The 21,851-nt window shown below is 37.7% G+C and overlaps 1 protein-coding gene and 1 pseudogene across 3 annotated transcripts in view; both read right to left on the bottom strand.

Moving 5' to 3' along the window:
• Nucleotides 1-21,851, bottom strand: part of ANKRD31 (ankyrin repeat domain 31) — a 245,194-nt gene that overhangs the window by 47,710 nt on the left and 175,633 nt on the right. For all 3 annotated transcript variants that reach the window (XM_077139446.1, XM_077139447.1, XM_077139448.1), the window contains exons 18-20: nt 12,208-12,370; nt 10,213-10,328; nt 8,779-8,866 (exon numbers count right to left, since the gene is read on the bottom strand). In XM_077139446.1, the coding sequence (XP_076995561.1) occupies nt 8,779-8,866; nt 10,213-10,328; nt 12,208-12,370 (367 nt within the window). The remainder of the gene's footprint in view (nt 1-8,778; nt 8,867-10,212; nt 10,329-12,207; nt 12,371-21,851) is intronic.
• On the bottom strand, nt 4,959-6,099 carry LOC143665789 (divergent paired-related homeobox pseudogene; annotated as a pseudogene).

The raw sequence follows: 21,851 nt of genomic DNA, 5'->3' as shown, positions 1-21,851 counted from the left end.
AACCTCTCTCAGTCTGATTCCTTAGCTGGGTACTGCAACACCTGCCTCTTGAGGCAGTGAGCATTAAATAAGATAATGTTATTTCTGTGTTTCTTTCCCTCTTTAAAGCATGATTCAAAATAATATGGCCATGTTTTTTGAGAGCCTGTTTGCCACACTGGTTCACACATTGAACAATATGTAATAGCAACAGCAGCATAGATTGATGTAGTGTTTTATATAAATTCCCTGATTTAGTACCACCACAATCCAATGTGAGGGAATATTGTGCCCAATTTACAGATTGGGACTGAGGCTCAGAGAGATTTTGGATATTGCTTATTTTTGCAGAATTGTTTAGTGGCAAATTGAATCTTGAGCCAAAGTCTCCCAGTTCTATACTCTGTTCTTTTCATGAAATCATTTGATCATATAACTTATCCAATAGTTATCAAACCACCTTTTCAGAAAACATGAAATAGATGCTTTAAAGTTGTTCAAAAAACTTTTACTCATTAATGACAAAAGCAGTTGCTTCTCACATCATGGTGCCAGTTGTCTCTCCCTGGAACTCCTGCTGAATCCTCCCTTTTGCTTAATTCAAGGAAGGCCGATGGGTCAGGAATGCCTTTGTCAGCTGGGTAGTTATGTGGCTGGCATTTGCTGGTCCTTTGCTTTCAGCCTCTGTTCCTGTGGGAGTTCCTCACTTTGCTTCTCCAGGACTAGCTTTCATCTCGTGGCTTCCCTTGGCTCTCTGCAGGTTCTGGCTTGCTTAACATCTCATGGTGACATCTGCTGGGTGCCAAGCATCTCCATGTGTCCACATCTGTGTCAGCTCTACTCTGTTGGCTCTCCTCTGTGAGCCCTGAGGCTTCTGTCATTTTTCTCTCTCTGTTCATTTTTAAACAGTTTTATTCACACATCATAAAATCCAACCTAAGTGTATAGACATGCCTTTGCCACCATAATCTATATAAAGACATTTCCTTTTCTTCCACAAGAATCCATACCTCTCCCCCATGCCCTCTGCCTGTTGACCTTTAGTTTTGGCATAATGCCTTTATATAGCATTCAGTGGAAGCATATTTACAATGTTACTGTTGACTATAGACCCTAGCTTGCATTGATTGTACTTTTTCCCCGTATACCATCCATTTTCAACACCTGGCAATGTTGACATTCATTTGTTCTCCCTCATGCAAAAATGCTTTTTTATTTGTACATTTAAACACCATCATTGTCCACTCTAGGCACTCCTAAAATTTTACTGTCTCAGTTTTCATACTCTTTCTTTCTGGTTTCATATGTGCCCCCAGCCCTTCTCCCTCAATACTCATATTCAGCTTCATTGATGTACTTATATATATATAAGTACAATATAATCAATATATATATATATTGATTCTTTTTTATTTGCTTTTTGAGTGTACTTATATTATTGTGCCACAATCAGGTAGTATTGCGCTATCCATTTCTGAATTCTTACAATCAGTTCTGTTGAACAATCTGTACTCCTTCAGCACCAGTTGTCCAATCTCTATCCTATTTCTATTTCCTAATAGCCTATGCTCTTAACTTCAATTCTTAAAGTTCATATATTACTATTAGTTCACATTATCGAGACCATACCATATATGTCATTTTGTTTCTGACTAATTTCACTCAACACAATGTCCTCAAGCTCTCATCCATGTTGTTACATGCTTCATGACTTTATTCTGTTTTATAGCTACATACTATTCCATTGTATGTATATACCACAGCTTGTTTAGCCACTCAACCTTTGATGGACATTAGGGCTGTTTCCATCTCTAGGCAATAGTAAATAATGCTGGTATAAACGTTGGTGTGCGATTGTCTGTTTGTGTCCTTGTCCTCATGTCCTCTGAATAGATACCTAGTAATGGAGTTGCTGGATCATATTGCATCACTTTTTAAAAACAATTTTGAAATACTTTCAAACTTATAGGACAGTGACAAAAATAATACAAATACCATACAAAGAACTCAGACATACCTCTACCACCCTTTATACCCAGATTCATCAATTTTTAACATTTTGCCACATTTTCCCTATCTATCTATCTATCTATCTATCTATCTATCTATCTATCTATCTATCTATCTATCTATCTATCTATCTATCCATCTATGTCTCTATCTGTGCTTGTTTACAAGTTGCCAGAATGCGACCTATCAGAACTAGAATGGCTTTTAGAAAGGGGAATTAAATAAGTTTACTGTTCTAAGAAAGTGAAAGCATCCAAATTAAGGCACCAACAAGGGGTTGACTTTATTCAAGAAAGGCGAAGGGTCCAGGAACAACTCTGTCAGCTGGGAAGTCACGTGGCTGGCATTTGTGGTCTCTTGCTCCTGGGCTCCATTGCCTTCAGCTTCTGTTCCTGTGGGACTGCCCCACTTTGCTTCTCTGGCGCTGGCCTTCATCTCAAGGCTTCCCTTGGGTATCTCCAGGTTCTGGCTTGCTTAACATCTCATGGTGATGGCTGCTGGGCTCCAAGTGTCTCCAAACATCCATGTCTCTGTTCTCCAAGTTTTGGCATCTGTGTCAGCTCTGCTCTGAAGTTTCTGTCGGTTCTGTCATTTCTGTCATTTCTTCTAAATGTTTCCCCTTTTAAAGTCTCTAGCAAACTAATCAAGACCCACCTGGAATGGGTGAAGTCACATCTTCATCTAATCAAAAATCATACCCAAGATTGGGCATGTCACATCTTGTGGCGATAATCTAATCAAGAGTTTCCAGCATGCATTGTTGAATCAGGATTAAAAGAAATGGCTGCCCCCACAAGACTGAATCAGGATTAAAACATGGCTTTTGTAGGGTACAGAATATTTTTAAACTGGCACACTAACTATCTATCTATCCATCCAATTATTTTCTGAACATGTGAATGTATGTTGCATATATCATGCTCCTTGAACACTTAACACTGCCATGTGCAGTTCCTAAGAACAAGATTATTCACTTATATAATCACAGTAAGCACAGTTATTAAGTTCAAGAAATTTAATATTGATATAAAGCTTATAGTCTATATTCTAGTTTTGTCATATGTTTCAAAAATGTCCCTTTGAACCTTTTCTCTTCCCTTGAAAGATCCCATATAGGATCATGTATTGCATTTAATTATCATTGTCTCTTTCGTTGCTCTTCCTTTTTAAAAAAATTTTAATTGTGAAAACATATATACAACATAAACTTTCCCATCTCAACACTTCTAAGCATACCACCCAGTGGGATTAATCACATTCACAATATTGTGCAACCCTCACCACATTCCATTACTAAAACTTTCCCAAACAGAAACCCTACACCCATTATGTATGAACTCCCAGTTCCCCCTGTTATTTATTCTTGGCAACCGCGCTATATTTTGTGTCTCTATAAGGTTACGTATTCTTTGATATTTTCTTTATAGTTATGACAAGGCTTAAACATAATATCCTAAATCTATAACAATTTTGTTTGCTTTGATACCAACTTAACTTCAATAATATAGACAAACTATGGTTCTGAACCCCTCTGTCCCCCACCTTTATGTAGTTGTTATCACAATTACATGTTTATACACTGTAAATCCAAAACCACTGATGTCTCATTACATTCTGCTTTTTAGATCCTATAAGGAGTATAAAATGAAACTGCAAACCAAAAATACAATAGTCCTAGCATTTATATTTACCTATGCCATTAACCTCATCAGAGACACTTATTTCTATACATGACTTTGATCCATCATTTAGTGTTCTTTTCTTTCAACCTGCAAAACTCTCTTTAGCATCTCTTGTAGGGTGGTCTTGTAGGGGTGATAAACTCTCTTACATTTTATTTGTCTGGGAATGTCTTAATCATGCCCTCATTTTTTGTTTGGTTTTTTTTTTTAGGTTGTACCAAAGAATCTTTTTTATTTTGAAGAACACTAGGGTTGCAAATGGGAATCCTGCATTTTATGCATGATAGTTCTGTAAATCCACAATGTCTCTAAAATAAACAAACAAAAAAGAGAGCATAATTTTAGCATGAATGAATCTGATCGGTGAAATGTTGGGTAAAAGAAGTCAGATGCAAAAGTACTCATCAGTTGTGATTCAGTTTTTCTGAAGTTCAACAACAGGCAAGCTAATCAATGATGACAAGACAAAACAGTTATTCCTTCTCGGGAGATAAAGATGACTTATGAGAGCCCACATTTAACAAATTATTGTGGTAGCTTATATACAACATAACATTTCCTATTTTAAACACTTTCAAGAACATGTCACCTGTTCAGTGGTGTCAACTACATTCACAATGTTGTGTGACCATCACTGTCATCTGTCACCATAGCTTTCTCATCCCTAAACAGAAACTCTACACCATTAAGCCTTTTTTGTCTCCCAGACCACACCCAGAGCCTACCAACTAGTTTTATGTTTGTATCTGGACCCCACAAACTGGCAGTTAAAGTTGGACCACAGTGATAGTTATCAGTGAGTGTTAAGAGGAGGTGAATAAGGTGTAGAGTCTCCCTCTTACAATTAAAATCTCCTGAATAATTCAATAAAATTTAGTAAAATTTTCCTAACAAAATGTGCTGCTATGAGTAGCAGTCAGTTCTAGGAGTTGGAGAGAAGGGATAGAAGGGCAGAGACCATTTCTCTGTGTGTAAGTAGTATCACTCAGGGATTTGCTGTAATTCACAGATGGGTTGAAGTTTGGGGATTTTCCAAGCAGGTGATGCACTTCTCTCTGGCCAGTAGACAGGTGGCCTGGAATCCCTAGCTCTAGCAGGCAGAGAGCACTGCCCACCAGGCAGGGGTGCTGAGCCAGGTAGGTAGCTGTATTTTCACTTTAATTAATAGCCATGTTGAATTTTGTTATTTTTTTCTGTCATCTTTTCTTATTCTTTTGGATTTAATTGTTGCTCCCCCACCCTGATTTTTAGAGATGCATAATACATTGTTGATTATCAGCATTTATTTTTTCTAACACATGCAATTATGACTGTAACATTCTCTCTAAACCTGGCCCTTGGTGTTTTAGTTTGCCAGGATTGCTATGATGAATACTGCAGGCTGGTTACCTTAAACAACAGGAATTTATTGTCTTGCAGTACTGGAGGCTACAAGTGTGAAATCAAGGGTAAGCACCAGACACATTCACAAAGGAAACAACTAAGTTTACTTCCCCAGAAGTTTGGTTTTCTGATGGAGGTTTGTGTGCCTCTGTCACATGGTGATCTGTCTTCTTTGGGCTCCTCCTGTGGCTTCTACTTTCATGTCTAAATTTCCTTTGCTTATAAGAACTCCAGTCATATAGGGTTAAGGCCATCCTGATTTAATCTGAAGATCTTATTCACAGATAACTTGGAAAGGTCTTGTAGGGGGACATGATTCAGTTCCCAATAGGCTGAATACCATGCGGTATGTGACTTTTTAAAAAAATTATATTTTAGTGGCTATGTCCTAGCTTGAGTATTCTGAAAGCAGAACCCAAAGATGAGCTTTCTATTTGGAGATAAGTTAAAATTTACAGAAAAGTTGTAATGGAGAGAGAACTTAAAATGAAGTTCTCTTAAGTTTTGTCTCTTAAGATGAAGAGACAAAAAAAATTAGAATCTAAGCGAAGGAGGAGAATTTGGGATTCCAAAATGGGATGGAGGCAGTATACGTAAGGGTCTTGGCAGCAGCCCAAATGGACTATTTTGTGGCCAACAAAGTGGTCTGTGGGGAGTCTTAAGTTGGGACATCGGCTAAGTTGCAATGAGGTTACTAAAATATTTGTATAAACTAAGGAGCCAGAACAAACACCCTTAGGGGGTCTGCATGGTGTGTCCACGTTTCTCTCCAAAGGACTGATCTCCACTCAGGTAATTGCTGTTGTTGAGTTTCTTCTTGTTTTTGCTGATTATACTTGCATTTTTCTTTCTTGAGTTTCACTCTATGGTTCTTGAACCAAACCTGCTGTACTGTTGGATGTATACCCATTTTAAAGGCCATTTTTTTCTGAAGATCAGGGTTTGGATATGGGTTCTTATTGAACAAGATTTTAAAATCTTCTAGTTGTTTTTAAGTAAACATAGTTTGGTTCCTTTGTGAATGCATCTGGTGCTTACCTGACATGGCATACCTCCTAATAGGATGGGAGAAGAGCACCTTTAGGATGATCCTCTGAGTCTGCCATCTTTCACTCTTGGTCTGTTCAGGTGTTCAGATCCAGTGACTGCGCCCTCATTTTTGAGAGACAGTTTTGCCAGATACAAAAATCTTGTTGGAATTTTTTTGCTTTCAGCTCTTTAAATATGTCATCCCACTGCCTTCTTATCTCCATGGTTCCTGATGAGAAATCAGCATTTACTCTAATTGAGGCTTCTTTGCGTGTGACACTTTGCCTCTCTCTTGAGGCTTTCAAAATTCTCTTTTTTATTGCTGGCATTCAACAATTTGAATATAAAATGCCACAGCATGGGTTTATTTGAGTTTATCCTGTTTGGAGTTCACTGAGCATCTTAAAGTATATATTTAGGTCTTTAACTGAAATTGGGATGTTTTCAGCCATTATTTCCTAAATAGTCTCTCTACCCTTTTCTTTCTTTCTTCTCCTGCTGGGACTTCCACATGCTTATACTGGTATGCTTAATGGTGTCCCAAAGGTTCCTCAGGCTCTGCTCATTTTTCTTCATTTTTTAATGTTTTCTGCTCCTCAGACGGGATGATTTCGATTGTCTTATATTCAAGTATACCGATTCTTTCTTCTGCTACTCCAATCTGTTGAACCCCAATAGGAAATTTTTAATTTTAGTTTGTGATATTCAGCTCTCTTTGGATTGTTTTTATAATATCCATCTCTCTATTGGTATTATCTTTGTGTTCATCTAATGTTTTCTGATTACTTTTAGGTCTTTGTATCTGTTTTCCTTTACTTCTTTGAGCATATTTAGTACTGTTTATTTTAAGTATTTTTCTAGTATGTCTCATGTCTGCTTCTCCTCATTGATAGTTTATAATGCTTTAATCATCTCCTGTGCCTGGGCCATTATTTCCTGTTTCTTTGTATGTTTTGTAATCTTTCATTGAAACCTGGAAATTTTGACATTTTAATGTGTTATGGGAATTTACATTCTGAGGCATCTGTTCCTTAAGTTTGTAAACCAGCTAGTGTTACAACAGAGCGTCCCTTGAATGCTAGGAGCCAATAATCACAAAAACACCTTTCCCAGTCTTTGCAGATTGACATGTATGAGTGTTCTCCTTAAGGACTTATGCATAAAATGAGTTTAGAAAATAGCTTGAGGTCAAAGTGTAGGGGCTTCCCTGGTCCTTTCTGGTGTGTCTTCACCTAGGCCTGTGTGTTTGGCCCTAAGAATTCCCCCATTTACACAGATAGGAATGTCTCCTCTTCACAGTTTCCTCACAGTCCTGGACACTGTACTGTATCCCACAGCCAACAATTCCATGTTAGTTTGCAAACTGCTGGAATGCAATATTCCAAAACTTTAAAAGGGGGGAATTTAATAAATTACAAGTTTAAAGTTCTAAGGAAATGAAAGTGTCCCAATTAAGGCACCAACAAGAAGTTACCTTCACTCAAGAAAGGCCGATGGGTCAGGAACACTCTGTCAGCTGGGGAGTCACGTGGCTGCATCTGCTGTTCCCTTGCCCCTGGGCTCCGTTGTTTTCAGCCTCTGTTCCTGTGGGGGTTCCTCACTTTACTTCTCCAGGGCTGGCTTTCATCTCTTGGCTTCTCATGGTTCTCTCCAGGTCTGGCTTACTTAACATCTCATGGCAATATCTGCTAGGCTCCAAGCATCTCCAAACATTCGTTACTCTGTTCTCCATGAGTCTGCATCTGGGCCAGCTCTGCTGTGAAGTTTCTTTTGGCTCTGAGGCTTCTGTCCTTTCTCTAGGCTCTGTGGTTTCTCCAAAATATTCCTCTTTGTAGGTTTCCGGTAAACTAATCAAGACCCATCTGGAATGGGTGGAGTCACATCTCAATCTAATCAAAAGCTTATACCCACAATTGGGCATGCCACATTTCTGTGGAGATAATCTAATCAAGTTTCCAGTGCTGAATAGGGATTAAAAGAAAAGGCTGTTCCCACAAGATTGGATGGAGATTAAAATATAGCTTTTCTGGGGTACATAATACATTCAAACCGGCACAAATCCCTTACTCCAGGCAGCCACAACTTAACTGCTCTCCCACACTGTTCTGCAGGAGAGCTTATTGAGGTGGCCTTCTACATTCAAAAAATTTCAGGGACTCAGAGTTCTTCAGGTTACTACCAGACAGATTGTGCTAGATGTATATGCTCCTAGTACGTACATAAATGTTACTCTGCTTCTTCCAGAACCAGACCCATGTAAGCATGGGGAAGACTTATACTGAGCTGCTGAGGGGTGGGAGAAGGCCAGCCAAGGAGCCACAGGATCCTACCACTCTTTTTTTTTCCACTTTTAAGTAGTTTTTTAAATTGATTTGACATTTGTCTTGTTCCTGCAATATTTTAACTATTTTCTGGAGCTTTGAGAAAGAAGTTTCTGTTAGTTCTTGCTAAATGTTCAAAGCATCTGTAGAGGGACGGAACCCTGAAGCATCTCACCCACCATCTTATTGGGGCTAAGCTGCAACACTAATTTTTAGTGTTCATTTCTGGCACTTAAAATACTCTAGCAAAAAAAAAGAGAGACCATTCTTTCAGTTTTTGTGAGCTCTCAAATAAACATGTACTTAAGGAAACAAGGGAGCAATGACCTTGGAGGTCTGAAATAATCAAGCTTGAATAATAAGTCCATACTGACCTGCATCTTCAGGAGTTCTTATCTCAAACCCTAACAAGCTTTCTTGCTCTTCTTCTATATCTTGTAGAACGGCGCTGATGGTTCGATGCTAGCAGACAAAAATATAAGGAACTTACATGACATCAGCAAATGCAGTATACAAAGTATATAAAGTGCTAAAAACAATTTCAGTTATGCTCAAGGTACAGTCATGCTTTGTTTAACCTTAACTGTATAAATGTTGTATATTTGAAAAAGTTAATTGTATCTTCATCATTTTAGATCTACTCTTAGAAAACAGAATATAAAAGTAACAGCAGAATAAGAAATAATAATTTCTCACTGCTTCTGTTATAATTGTAGGGGTAGGAGAAAAAAGCAACTCAGCACATAATATTTAAAAATCAGATATATGCAACAAGTTCACTTTAAGGATTTATGATTGTCATTGTACACTATTAAAATCTCACATATAATCTTATTAGTATAAAGCACTATTCTCTCAAAAACTCTGGAAGGAGATAACTACCACCCCTCATCTGCTTGTCAGTATTAATCCTCCTGGCTGGAATGCCATCAACTCTCTGCTCAGATCCCTCTCTTCTGAGAGGCAGAATCATAGGGTGACCTCTGGAGCCACACTGCCTGGCTGTGAATTCTGACACCACCTCTTCTTAGTTGTGTAAACCCTGGCAATTTACTTATCCTTTCTGTGACTGAACTGCGTAACTAAGAGTAAATAAATACAAATCTTAAAAAAAGAGAAAATATTGATTTTTTTCCTTGTGCAAAAAGTATATAAGTGAAGTCTAACTAGTACACACAGTCTTATTCAAAATAATATTTCTTTGAAGATACTACCTTGTTAAACAGGTAAATTTTCATCTAATAAACTCTGTTTTTGTCGAATGAAGAATACTCATTTTATTGATCGATATTTATCTTAGTGAGTAACTATTATGTTATTTTTGCAAAAATCTACCTTTACATAGGGGTTGTACACACAGCAAACTCTATCATTGTAAACCATGTGGGATCCAGGACCACTAAACCAGATTGCTTTCCTTTTCTCTGTCTGGTTCCATGGTCCATTCTACCTGTATATGTAGACAGTTTCTGGGAATGGGTGGATAAAACAAACTATGATAGTGTCTGTGGAACAAGAAGTAGCCAAAGAACCCAAACTAGGTATAAGGGACAGTGAGCAACCATAGTTCTGTATTCTATGCAGATAACTGAGAGTTAACCAAATGGCACATCTTCTTGGCTCATTCTGTTCAATTATGCTGTATTATCTCTCCTTACGACAAAAACATTGCAATTTGCATATCCTTAAAATGCAATGAGTGCTGCCAATTGTCAAAGGCTGGCTGGCCCAACCAATGACACTTTCCAGACCAAAGAATGAAAGTATTTCAGCTTTTTTACAACCAAGGAATTTTTGGGTTTACTTACCACAGGAAGCCTTTCTCCTGTTTTGTTTTGGTGTGAAAGGGAAGATGGATCAACAGTTTTACAGTCATCACAAAAACAGTGTTTATGCTTTTTTTGCCTGACAGCAGGAAGTTTTACTTTAAAAAATGAAATAGAAAATAAAATACACATGTGCAGAAATTAGCTTGATTTTATCAGCTGTAATGGTGACAGGGATGGAAAGGATAAATTAAATCTACAAAAACTAGCTTAAGGTTAGTTAGCACCTAATTTATTATTAGTAGCATTACTATTACTGTTAGTACTAGTATTTATAGCTAGCATTTACTGAGAACTTATCATATGCTGGATGACAAACATTTTCCAGTAATCATCTTATTTATTCCTCATACAGGCTCTGTAAGGTAGGTACTTCATTATACCCATTTTACAGAAGAAGAAGTTGATGCTTAGAGAGATTCAGGAAGGTGTCCATTGTCGCACAGCTAGCATTGAAACCAGATGTATCTGATTCCAAAGTTTATGCTCTTAATCACTGCCCCTGTAAAGCTCTTTCTGTCACTCCTTCTACCTGGATTCCCTTTCGCCATATTAGTACTGTACCCTATATCCCTCCATCCCTCCGGGGCACTTGACCAAGGACCTGTATACACAAAAAACAACAGATAAGTGTGAATATATATATATATATTTTATATATATATATATAATATATATATATATATATATATATATATATATATATGTATATGTATGTATGTATAGCACTTTAAAACACAGTACTTAACAAAATGCAAGGCTTTTCTGGTAAGCTGAGCCAATCTAAATAATGGGACCTGAGCCTTCAGGTATGGTTGTGGGGAGGGAGAGCAATATGGCCCAAAGAAAGGCTGGGAATCCACTTATCCTACCAACCACATGAAAAAGAAAGGATGGCTGGCCTTTCTTTAAGGGGCAGGTCCTATGCTCTTACTACATGGTAGCAGGAAATCAAACAAGGAACTTTGCATAAGTCTTGAACTTTACCTACATATGATCTAGCCCACTAGTAAAATATGACCCAATGAATAGCATTAACTCTGACCAATCAAATTAGTAATTTTTCCTACCTTGAAGACCAACAGTTGGTAAGGAAGGTGGAAAGCAGGGAAGAAATGTGTGATAAGGGTTCTCTTGCCAACACTCTCCCTCATAGAGAGGTAAGATGTGTTCTTGGGTTTCTGTTTCTATGAGTCAAGGCTCAAGCATGAGGTAAAATGGAGAAGAATTCCCCCTTCCCAACAGTTCACAAGTTATATTGAATTGCTTTTTCTTTGGCCTATCTCTCCACAAGATTGGAAGTTCAGCATGGGCATGTGCCTTGTTTGCACAGTATTGGGTTCAACAAATCTACATTTTATAACTTAATGTTCAGTAAATGCCTATTTCTTGTAGATAATTAATTATATTATTTAAATATGAGCTATTGCTTAAAAAATTGTTCATAAAATGGTTCAAGACTGTACATTGCCTTGACATATTCTTTCATTTTTCACTAATTTGTTATCCAGATTCTTATTCTAAAATTAGAGTATTTGATTTTCAAAAAGTTAGCATCAGTCCAAACTATACATAAATTGCAAATTTTGAAGTAATAGGGTTTTAGTTGCAAAGACTTCAGTATAATGTTAACTTTTTCTAGCTCTGCTCACAAGTAAACCAATCTGCCTAGTTTCAGTTACATCAAGTAAACCAATCTGCTTGGTTTCAGTTATGTCTTTGCCTTAGATCCAATGTTAATGAATTATATGGGTTCCATTTCAACATGTAACTCCAATCCAAGAGGATCATATGATCCATAAATTAAACTAAATCTGGAAATGCCAATTACTTCAAATAAATAAGTTTTAAGGTCTATTAAACATAAGAAACATCTGTCCCCCATTATGAAGCAATTTATAATACAAATCAAAGATTTCGTTTTTTTCTGAGCAAGGTATACCTATGTAAAATATCAAGAAAAACTGACATACATACCAGTGACTATAGCATTACTTTCATCTCTATTATCAGTTTCAACAGCACCATAAGATTTTAGCAGCTGTTTCACTTTTTCATCATCTGCTTCATCCAAAGCAGTCTTTTGATTATGATCTTTTTTATTAGGGTTTGCTCCATTTTGTAGAAGAATCTCAGTGGCCTAGAAGGTATTTTTTCAATGTTATCTCTACAGATACTTAATAATAATTTCTGTTCTCATCATAAGACATCACTATCAAACATTAACAGGTATAAACAAAGTTTTCAAATTCTGGCTAAGAAAACTTTTGATTAAATTTGATATGACAAGTGTAAACTGATCCAGTGATTTGGCCTGATCTGCCCTCATTGGAAAATCACACATGAGCTGAAGGTACTAGATATGCTGTCTTCATGGAAGTAAGAGGAAAACAGAAGTCTATCTAGTTATAGATCAGTACTATCCAATAGAACTTTCTGTGATAATGAAATGTTTTATACCTGCTCTCTCCAATAGTGTAGCCACATGTGGCTATTGAGCATTTGAATGTAGCCAATGTGGCTAATTACATTTTCATTTCATCTAATTTATTTAAATTTAAATAGGCACATGTAGCCAGTGACTACCATGTTGGATCGCACAGGTTTAGACAATAAGCCACTCAAATGCAAAGGTGAAATCACTGATGCCCAGGAGAATTTGCCATATTTCTCTCCAAGCTGCTGGAGATTTGGGTAGTGAAGGGAGCAAGAGCCTAAAGTAATAATGTATTATGTTTATATATTATATTATATTTATGAGCACTATAGTATATTACAAACTGTAATATAAGTTAGTATTAGATATGGTTGAATAAAGTCCCATTTGAACTATTTTTCAGGTGCATTACTTATTCAAGAGGTTTTTGTGAGCTAGCCTGGGAACATAATCTCCATTCTAACATTCATCCTTTGGAAATATATTATGTTTTCTAAATAACTGACTTACAGCCACAACATGTTAAAGCCAGAAGGAAACTCAGCAATAATTTGCTCTAACTCTGTCTTTTTACAGAAGAGGAAACTGAGGCCAAAGAGTCTGTGATATTTATTGGGGGAAAATCTTAATATAAATGAGGTTCCTCTGAATAACAGAGAGGTGGGTATTAGAGGTAAGCTTGTAGTTGATATAAGTTAGGGATGCTTACTAATTAGATCATGGTACTAAATCAATTGGTAAAAAAAAACAACCAGTGATCCCATTTGCACAAGGCAAACTGTAACCAAGAAATTAGGATTTAAGGGATGATTTTAATTACTGAAGTATTATATAGATATTCCTTTTTGCTTTTTTGGTATATTGGAGTAGACAAAGGGAAACTCTTGAAATCTATAAATTATAATCCAGCTGCCTTGATCTCTAATAATGGTTGTATGGCCCTTATCTTCTGCCCCTGTGATTGTAAAAACCTTGTGACTAATCTTCATTTGTACCCAGTTATCCAGTTTTCAACTTCAGAGTCTTGTAATTATTAAAGACAGCCCCCTAATGTTTATTAATGAAGGGTCTTGGGTCAGCCCAGAACTAATTCTCCCCGAATCTAAAGTTATCTTGATGACCTAGACTGGATCTAACCAAAGTGGGCCTGCCTGACATGCACAGTCTAAAGCTATAAAGTCTAAGCTATAACCTACAAGTCACCTAGACCTCATTCTGCCATTTTCTTTACATCACCTGGGGCCAAATGTGTTCATTATCCTAAATCCTGCTCATCTTTTCTCTAATAAAACTATCCAAATTACTGCAGTTCGGGGAGACAGATTTTGGGCTGCCAGGCCATCTGTTTGCTTCCTAAGTGCCTAGTAATAAACTTTTCTTCTCTTTGAAACCCCTGTATCTCAGGAATTGGTAATTGAGAACATGGGGCAAAAGAATCCATGCCCTTTGTCCAGTAAGAAAGCAAGGGACTCAAACTACAGAAAAAACTTCTGATTAAGGAACAGATGGATTTGTTAAAATGGATAAGTAAAATGCACTAAATGTTCTCTTTCTGCTTATGTCCAGGATGGAGTGGCAGAGAAATTTAGGAGAATATGAGCCAGGAGAAATGAAAAGAATAGCCTCTTATTTGTTTAATCAACCTAGAGGTAGCACAGCATAAAGGAAACTGCATTTGTTTCTAAGTCATATATACAAAAATACAAAATTCACTCCTGATACTTTATAGCAAGTTACTTACTATCTCAGAACTTCATTTTTGATCAAGTCTGAGGATTAACTATGAGCCTGGGTAAATATCTGGAACATAGTAACCTCTTACTGAAAGGAGCCCTCTAATGCCTCCTCTTTCCTCTACAGGGGTGAAAAGACCAATTGTGGAAATGAGAGACAGCAGATGGAAAAAGTCTCCTGCAAAGATTTTTAATGAAAGCTGCATATGTACACCTTTGTGAAATTTGAGTAAAGCCATGGAAATAAAGTTACACTTTTTCATTTTTAAAAGAGGTCAGCAGCGCCTCAATCCAGTAGTTTCTAAGCCTGAATGATCAGTAAAATCACCTGTGGGTTATTTAAAACTAGAGATTCCTAAGACCATCCCTAGAGATTAAGTCAGAAAACTAGAAATCTGTGCCTTAATCAGCAGAAATTACTCCTAAACATTATATGGGGAAGGGAGAAAATTATTTCTGGAAAAGGAATTATGCATATTATATTATTTTAATATTGATTATCTGCTTATGTGGTAAATGAGGACTTCCTCCAGGCTTTGACTGTTAATATATTAACATGAATTAATTTAATACATTAGTTTGGAAGAGAAAGAATTTAACTCGGAAGGAATGGGACCCTGAACAGCTATTTTTCAGTAATATTCATTGACAGGAAACAGTCTAGAACAGCACCAGGACAGTAAGGCATTCTACAGAAAAGGCTAAAGTTTGGAAAGAGTTCCAAGTAACAAGATGGGGTAGTGCAGAAGCCCAGAGAGCTTGACAAAGATTAGATGACCAAGAAATAGCCTTAACCTTCTTTTTAAAAAATCAGCTTTACTGAAGTAGGTACTATTATAATCATTACCACACACACACAAAAAAAACCCTCTTGCTTTTCTGGAGTCAATCCCTCTCACCCCTCTTTGGTCTCTGGCAACCACTAATCTGATTCTATCACTATAAATTTTGCTTTTTCTAGAATTTCATATAAATAGAATCAGAGTATTTAGTCTTTTATATCTAGTATCCTTGACTTAGCATAATGCTTTTGAGATCCTTGTATCAATAGTTTGCTCCTTTTCAAGTGCTAGAGAAAATATGGAGAAAGAGATGCACCTATTCACTGTCGGTAGGGAAGCTGAGAGGTACAGCCTCTCCAGAAGGCAGTGCGGTAGTTCCACCAGAGGCTAGGGGTATGGGTGCCCATACGATCTTGCAACCCCGTTGCTCTGCATATACCTGAAAGAACTTGAGAGTGGGGACAGGCATGGACATTTGCCCACTGGTGTTTATGGCAGCAGTGTCTGTAATCCACAATGGATGGAGGTGGCCTAAGGGTACAACAACTGAGAAATGGAAGGGGGAACTATGGTGTATACATACAATGGACTACTGAGCTGCTGCGAGAAGGAATGAAGTTGTCAGACATGCAACTAGGTAAATGTATCTTAAGGACAGTATGTTGAGTAAAATGTCAGAAGCAAAAGACAAATATTATGCCTCACTCATAAGGATTAACTATCATATATAAACTTGGTGAACTGATCGAGAGCATGGACTATCAGGTTGAGGCCCATTGTAAAGTTTCCTAGACTGTAAGCTCTTACAGCAGTCACATATATTTAGGAGTTGTAACTGGTATTTCTAAATTTTGAGATACTGAGCTGTTTTTACATAACCTGGTCATTACCTGAAATTTCAGGTATTTATGTGATACCTGAGACTCATAGTCAGCACTCTGAAGCTATGAAAGTCAGCATTACCCCATTTAGCAGCTAGTAAAAAAGTTGAAAAAGTGATCAGATTTCGTCTAGAGATATGAATGAAGCTGATCTGGACAGGACTAAGGTAAATCAGAATACCGGGTAAAGGATGATATGACCCATATTTTCCAACTTCAACCTCTGTGCAAGACCAAAGAGAGAGATGTTTATTTGGTGCAAAATTTATATTTTGGATAGCATATTATCTAATTGAACTTGTATGGCCACTTTAATTGAACACCATAATTACATGGAATTGTAACCGAGAAATCAGGATTTAAGGGATGATTTCAATTAGTGAATCACTATGTAGCTGTTCCTTTTGCTTTTTGGGATATTGGAGTAGACAGAGGAGAATACCTAACAGCCCTAAAGTATAATTAAGCTGTCTGGATATCTAAAATGATTGTAAAGGCTCCTGTTTCGTACCTTTGTAACTGTAAGCTGATATGCCCTTTATCTGGTCATTTTTTACAGGACAAAGGCCCTAATACTAAGGAAGTCAGTCATTAACTAGCCTCAGCCCCTTACATTTGTAAATCATATCCACTAGGCTCTGCTGTTGAAAGATAACTTGCATCCCTCCTTTTGGCTCACACCTGTAGCACTGAAGTGATAGCTCTGCCTCCCTTCCTTTCAATTTATGTTAATACTGTTATCCTTTCTGCCTAGAACTTACTATCTGAAATGACTTCATCTCCCCTTGCTAAAGTGATAGCTCTGCCTCCTTTCCTTTCAACTTATGTTCTTCCACTGAAATGATAATGATAACAGTGTCTCCTTTTTTGCTTTGAACTTACTATCCAAAATGACCTCATCTCCCCTTGCTAAGATCCTTAAAAACCTTGAACCCCCCTACACTCCAGGAGACAAATTTTGGGCCATTAGGCTCTCTGCTCTCCTACTACATGTGTAGTAATAAACTCTTTTTCTCTTTGAAACCCTGGTGTCTGAGGAATTGGTTATTGAACACATCGGGCAGAAGAACCCATGGCCTTTGTCCAGTAACAGAATATTGAATAGGGAGTAAGATCTTATTGGTTTGTACAAGTTAGTGTGATGCCTTGATATATCCCAGAGTAATTTGGGCAGAGAATAAAAAAGTATTTGCTAAGTGCCCCTGGAAGACTGGGGAGAAAGGAGGAAATATTTAACTTCTCTATCTGGGGGACTTTTGATATTTTCACAAGCAATGGGGATAGCCAATTCAATAAGATGAACCCTCAATCTTGGGGCTCGCCCTGTGAAGCTTCATCCTGCAAAGGAGAAATTAAGCCTACTGATAATTATATCTAAGGATCAGCCCTGAAAAGCCTCTTTTGATGCGTAGATGTGGCCTCTCTCTCAAACCCAACTTGGCAGGTGAATTTACTGCCCTCCCCCCCGCCCCTGAAAATGACTTTCAGGATAAGAAATCTCCCTGGAAACTTGGGACCTGATTCCTGGTGATGAACCAGGTCCCGGCATCATTAGGATAAGAAAGCCTTCTTGACCAAAAGGGGTGTGTGGGTTTGAAAGGATTTATGTACCTTAGAAAATCCACACCCTAATCCTAATCCAATTTGACGTAAAGGATTTATACACAGAAAACTGCATAACATGGCTAAAAGAAATCAAAGGAGATCTAAAGAGATGGAATGACATTCCTGCTCATGGATAGGTTAAATATAGTTAAGATGTCAATTCTCCCCAAATTGATCTACAGATTCAACACAGCACCAATCAAAATTCGAACAACCTACTTTGAAGATTTGGAAAAGCTAACCACTAAATTCAGCTGGGAGGGAATGAGACCCTGAATAGCTAACAGCATCCTAAAAAAGAAGAACAAAGTTGGAGGATTAACACTCTCTGACTTTAAAACCTAATATAAAGCCACAACGGTACTAGCACAAAGACAGAAGCATTGACCAATGAAATTGAATTAAGAGTGCAGAAATAGACCACCAAATCTATGGTCAACTGATTTTTGACAAGGCCACCAAATCCTCTGAACTGGGACAAAATAGTCTTTTCAATAATTGGGCATGGAAGAACTGGATATTAATACCCAAGAGAATGAAAGAGGACCCCTATTTTACACCCTACACAAAAATTAATTCGAAGTGGATCAAACACCTAAATATAAGAACTAGCACCATAAAGCTTCTAGAAGAAAATGTAGGGAAACATCTTCAAGGCCCAGCAATAAGAGGTAGCTTCCTAAACTTTACACCCAAAGCACAAGCAACAAAAGAAAAAAATAGATGCATGGGAGCTCCTCAAAATCAAATGCTTCTGTACCTCAAAAGACTTTGTCAAAAAGGTGAAGAGGCAGGCAACTCAGTGGGAGAAAATATTTGGAAATCACACAGACAAAGGTTTGATTTCCTGTATATACAAAGAAATCATACAACTCAACAACAAAAAACAAACAATCCGATTATAAAATGGGCTAAAGATATGAATAGGCATTTTTCTGAAGAGCAAATACGGATGGCTCAAAAGCACATAAAGAGATGCTCATTTTCATTAGCTATAAGGGAAATGCAGATCAAGACTACAATGAGATACTAGAATGGCTGCTATTAAACAAGCAAGGAGCTATAAGTGTTGGATAGAATGTGGAGAAATTGGGACACGTATGCACTGCTGGTGGGAATGCATACTGGAACAGCCACTACGGAAGACATTTTGACATTTCCTTAGGAAACTAAATATTGAGTTGCCCTATGACCCAGCAATAACCCTTCTTGGTATATACCCAAAATTGCTGAAAGCAGTGACAGAAACAGACATTTGTACTCTGATGTTCACAGCAGCATTGTTCACAATCGCCAAAAGACGGCAACAATCCAAATGCCCGTCAACAGATGAGCGGATTAACAAAATGTGGTATATATAGGGTGGAATATTATGCAGCAGTAATATTGCTGATGTCCTGAAGCACATGACAAGATGGATGAGGCTTGAGGACATAATGCTGAGTGAAATAAGCCAGACACGAAAGGATAGATACTGTGTGACTCCACTTTGATGGCCATGGTAAAGATAAAATTGAAGGCTTATAATACAGGATATAGGAGACTTGGAGATACACAGAAGCTAGAGACGGGTGAACCATTAGCTAATGAGGTTGAACTCAAATGTAAGGGAATAGATAAAAATGAAGGCACTGAAGGTGAACATGATTGAAAGGGGTTGTATAGACCTATGTGTCCCACTGAGTAACACAGAAATATATGAGTTCTTGCAAGAACTACTTCAAAGGTATGATTCATGTACAAAGACTGTTTAAGTCCAGGGTACAGAGGGAAAACTGCTATTAAAACCTCAGCACTACCAAAGCAACATCAGGGGTATATAATGGGGGGAGAGACGAGTTAAGGAGAGGTTTAGGTTTCCTATTTGATAAGGGTGTGTTTATTGGTTCTCTTTCTCTTGGGAACAATGGAATTATTAAAAATTGAAATGTTGATGTACTGTGGACTGTGGGCATTATACATGATGCCCAATGAATGCAGGTGGTTGAAGTATGTACCGACTGAGAAGTAAATTGGTGAATGATGGTGTATACATATGATTGAATATTGTGCTGCTACAAAATGCAACGAAGTCGTGAGGCATGCAAGGATGTGAATGAACCTGCGGGACATATGGTGAGGGAAAATAAGCCAGAAACAAAAGAACAATTATTGTATGGCCTCCTTTAGAAAATGCTTATAAGAAAACAGGGGCCTAGATTGTAAGCTCGTATAGCAGATACATTTATTCCAGAGTGGTGATTATTACTTCTGGATTTTGAGAGGATATTTATAGATATAGAGATATAATCTGTCATTTGGAGATAAGAGCAAAGCCGATCATGTCAGGATTAAGGTTATTCAGAACAGAGGGATAAGAAAGACATCGTTTATATTTTAGAACTGCACATATTCTTCAAGACCAAAGGAAGAAAGGTTTATTTTTTTTCTGGAAACTTAATTTTCTGTAGCACATAATCTAACTCAACCTATCTTGATAGCTTTTGAGCAAGTGAAATACAGACAGCCCAGATTAAGAATGAGGGCTTTAATCCTGTATAGCTTAATGTAATACCTGGACATATCCTAGAATATATTAAGCAGATAATCAAAAGTATTGGCAAAGTCCCTTGAGGAATGGGAGAAAAAATATGGAACTATAAACTTTTACCATCAGGGAATCCCCTGATACTGTGTCCAACATTAGGGACACCCAAATCAATAGGTCAAGCCCTTGATCTTGAGGTTAACTCTTATGAAGTTTATGTAGGTAGTGGAGAAGCTTAGCCTACCTAAGGTATGCCTGAGAGTTATTTTTCTGGAGGACCTCTTTTGCTGTTCAGATGTCGCCTCACTCTGTAAGTGAAATCATTGCCCCCCACCCCTTAAGTTGGACATGATATCCAGGGGTAAAAGTGACCCTGGTGGCGTGGGAGATGATTCCGACATATGAGTCAGGTCCTGGCACCATGCGATTCTGACCAAAAGGTGGAAAAGTGTAACTAATAAAATTTCAGTGGCTGAGAGAGTTCAAATAGAGTCATGAGGCTACTCTGGAGGTCTCTCTTACACAAGCTTCAGTTAGACATTGCTACCTAGCATAATTTGCCAAACCCCAGACAAAACCATTCCAGCCAATCCTAAAGAACACCTAGGGCATTACATAAGATTTTACAAAGGTTTCAAACACTAGGGTAATTTTCCAGAAACCTACAACCTCCAGATGGATCCCTGGGCTCATGGGCTATAAGTCCTGAAACCTAGAGGGCCCAGCCTCTCTAGAAATCAGCTAGTTTCGTCTCCCTATTCCGTATTACCAACAGCTCCTTCAAATATGAAAAAGTTAGAATGGGCATAGCCCAGATACCCCTAAATAGTAGGATAGAAAGATCAAAGGTGATAGTAGAATTACACAGAGATGGTAGGGATTAACAAATGAATATGATTGCTGAATCATTAAACTGATATTTCTTTTAGTCTCTAGTGTCTTAGAGCAGCTAGAAGTAAAAACCTAAACTGTGGAATTGTAACCCGTACCAAACTCTGAAATCTGTTCTACAACTAATTGTTGTGCTGTGCTTTGAAATTTATCACTTTTTTGTATATATGTTATTTTTTCACAAAAAAGAAAAAAAAAGTCAATTGTGATGATAAAAAAAATATTTATTCCTTTTAGCCTCTGTGCTGGTTTGAAATGATGTATGTGCCCCAGAAAAGCCATGTTTTAATCCTAATCCCATTTTGTAAAGGCAGCTGTTTCTTTTAATCCCTATTCAGTACTGTATGTTTGAAACTGTAATTACATCACCTCCCTGGAGATCTGATTTAAGCAAGAGTGATTGTTAAACTGGATTAGCTGAAAGCGTGTCTTCACCCATTTGGGTGGATCTTGATTAGTTTCTGAAGTCCTATAAAAGAGGAAACATTCTGGAGAAAGAAGGAAATTCGGAGAGAGCAGAGAATGCTGCAGCACCATGAAGCAGAGTCCACGAGCCAGCGACCTGTGGAAATAAAAAAGGAAAACACTTCTCAGGGAGCTTCATGAAACTGGAAGCCAGGAAAGAAAGTTGGCAGATGATGCCGTGTTCACCATGTGCCATTCCAGCTGAGAGAGAAGCCCTGACTGTGTTCATCATGTGCCTTCTCACTTGAGAGAGAAACCCTGAACTTCATCAGCCTTCTTGAACCAAGGTATCTTTCCCTG

The sequence above is a fragment of the Tamandua tetradactyla genome, chromosome 21, assembly GCF_023851605.1.
Source record: "Tamandua tetradactyla isolate mTamTet1 chromosome 21, mTamTet1.pri, whole genome shotgun sequence".
Taxonomy (NCBI): Eukaryota; Metazoa; Chordata; class Mammalia; order Pilosa; family Myrmecophagidae; genus Tamandua; species Tamandua tetradactyla.
This window is presented reverse-complemented; position numbering and strand designations above follow the sequence as displayed.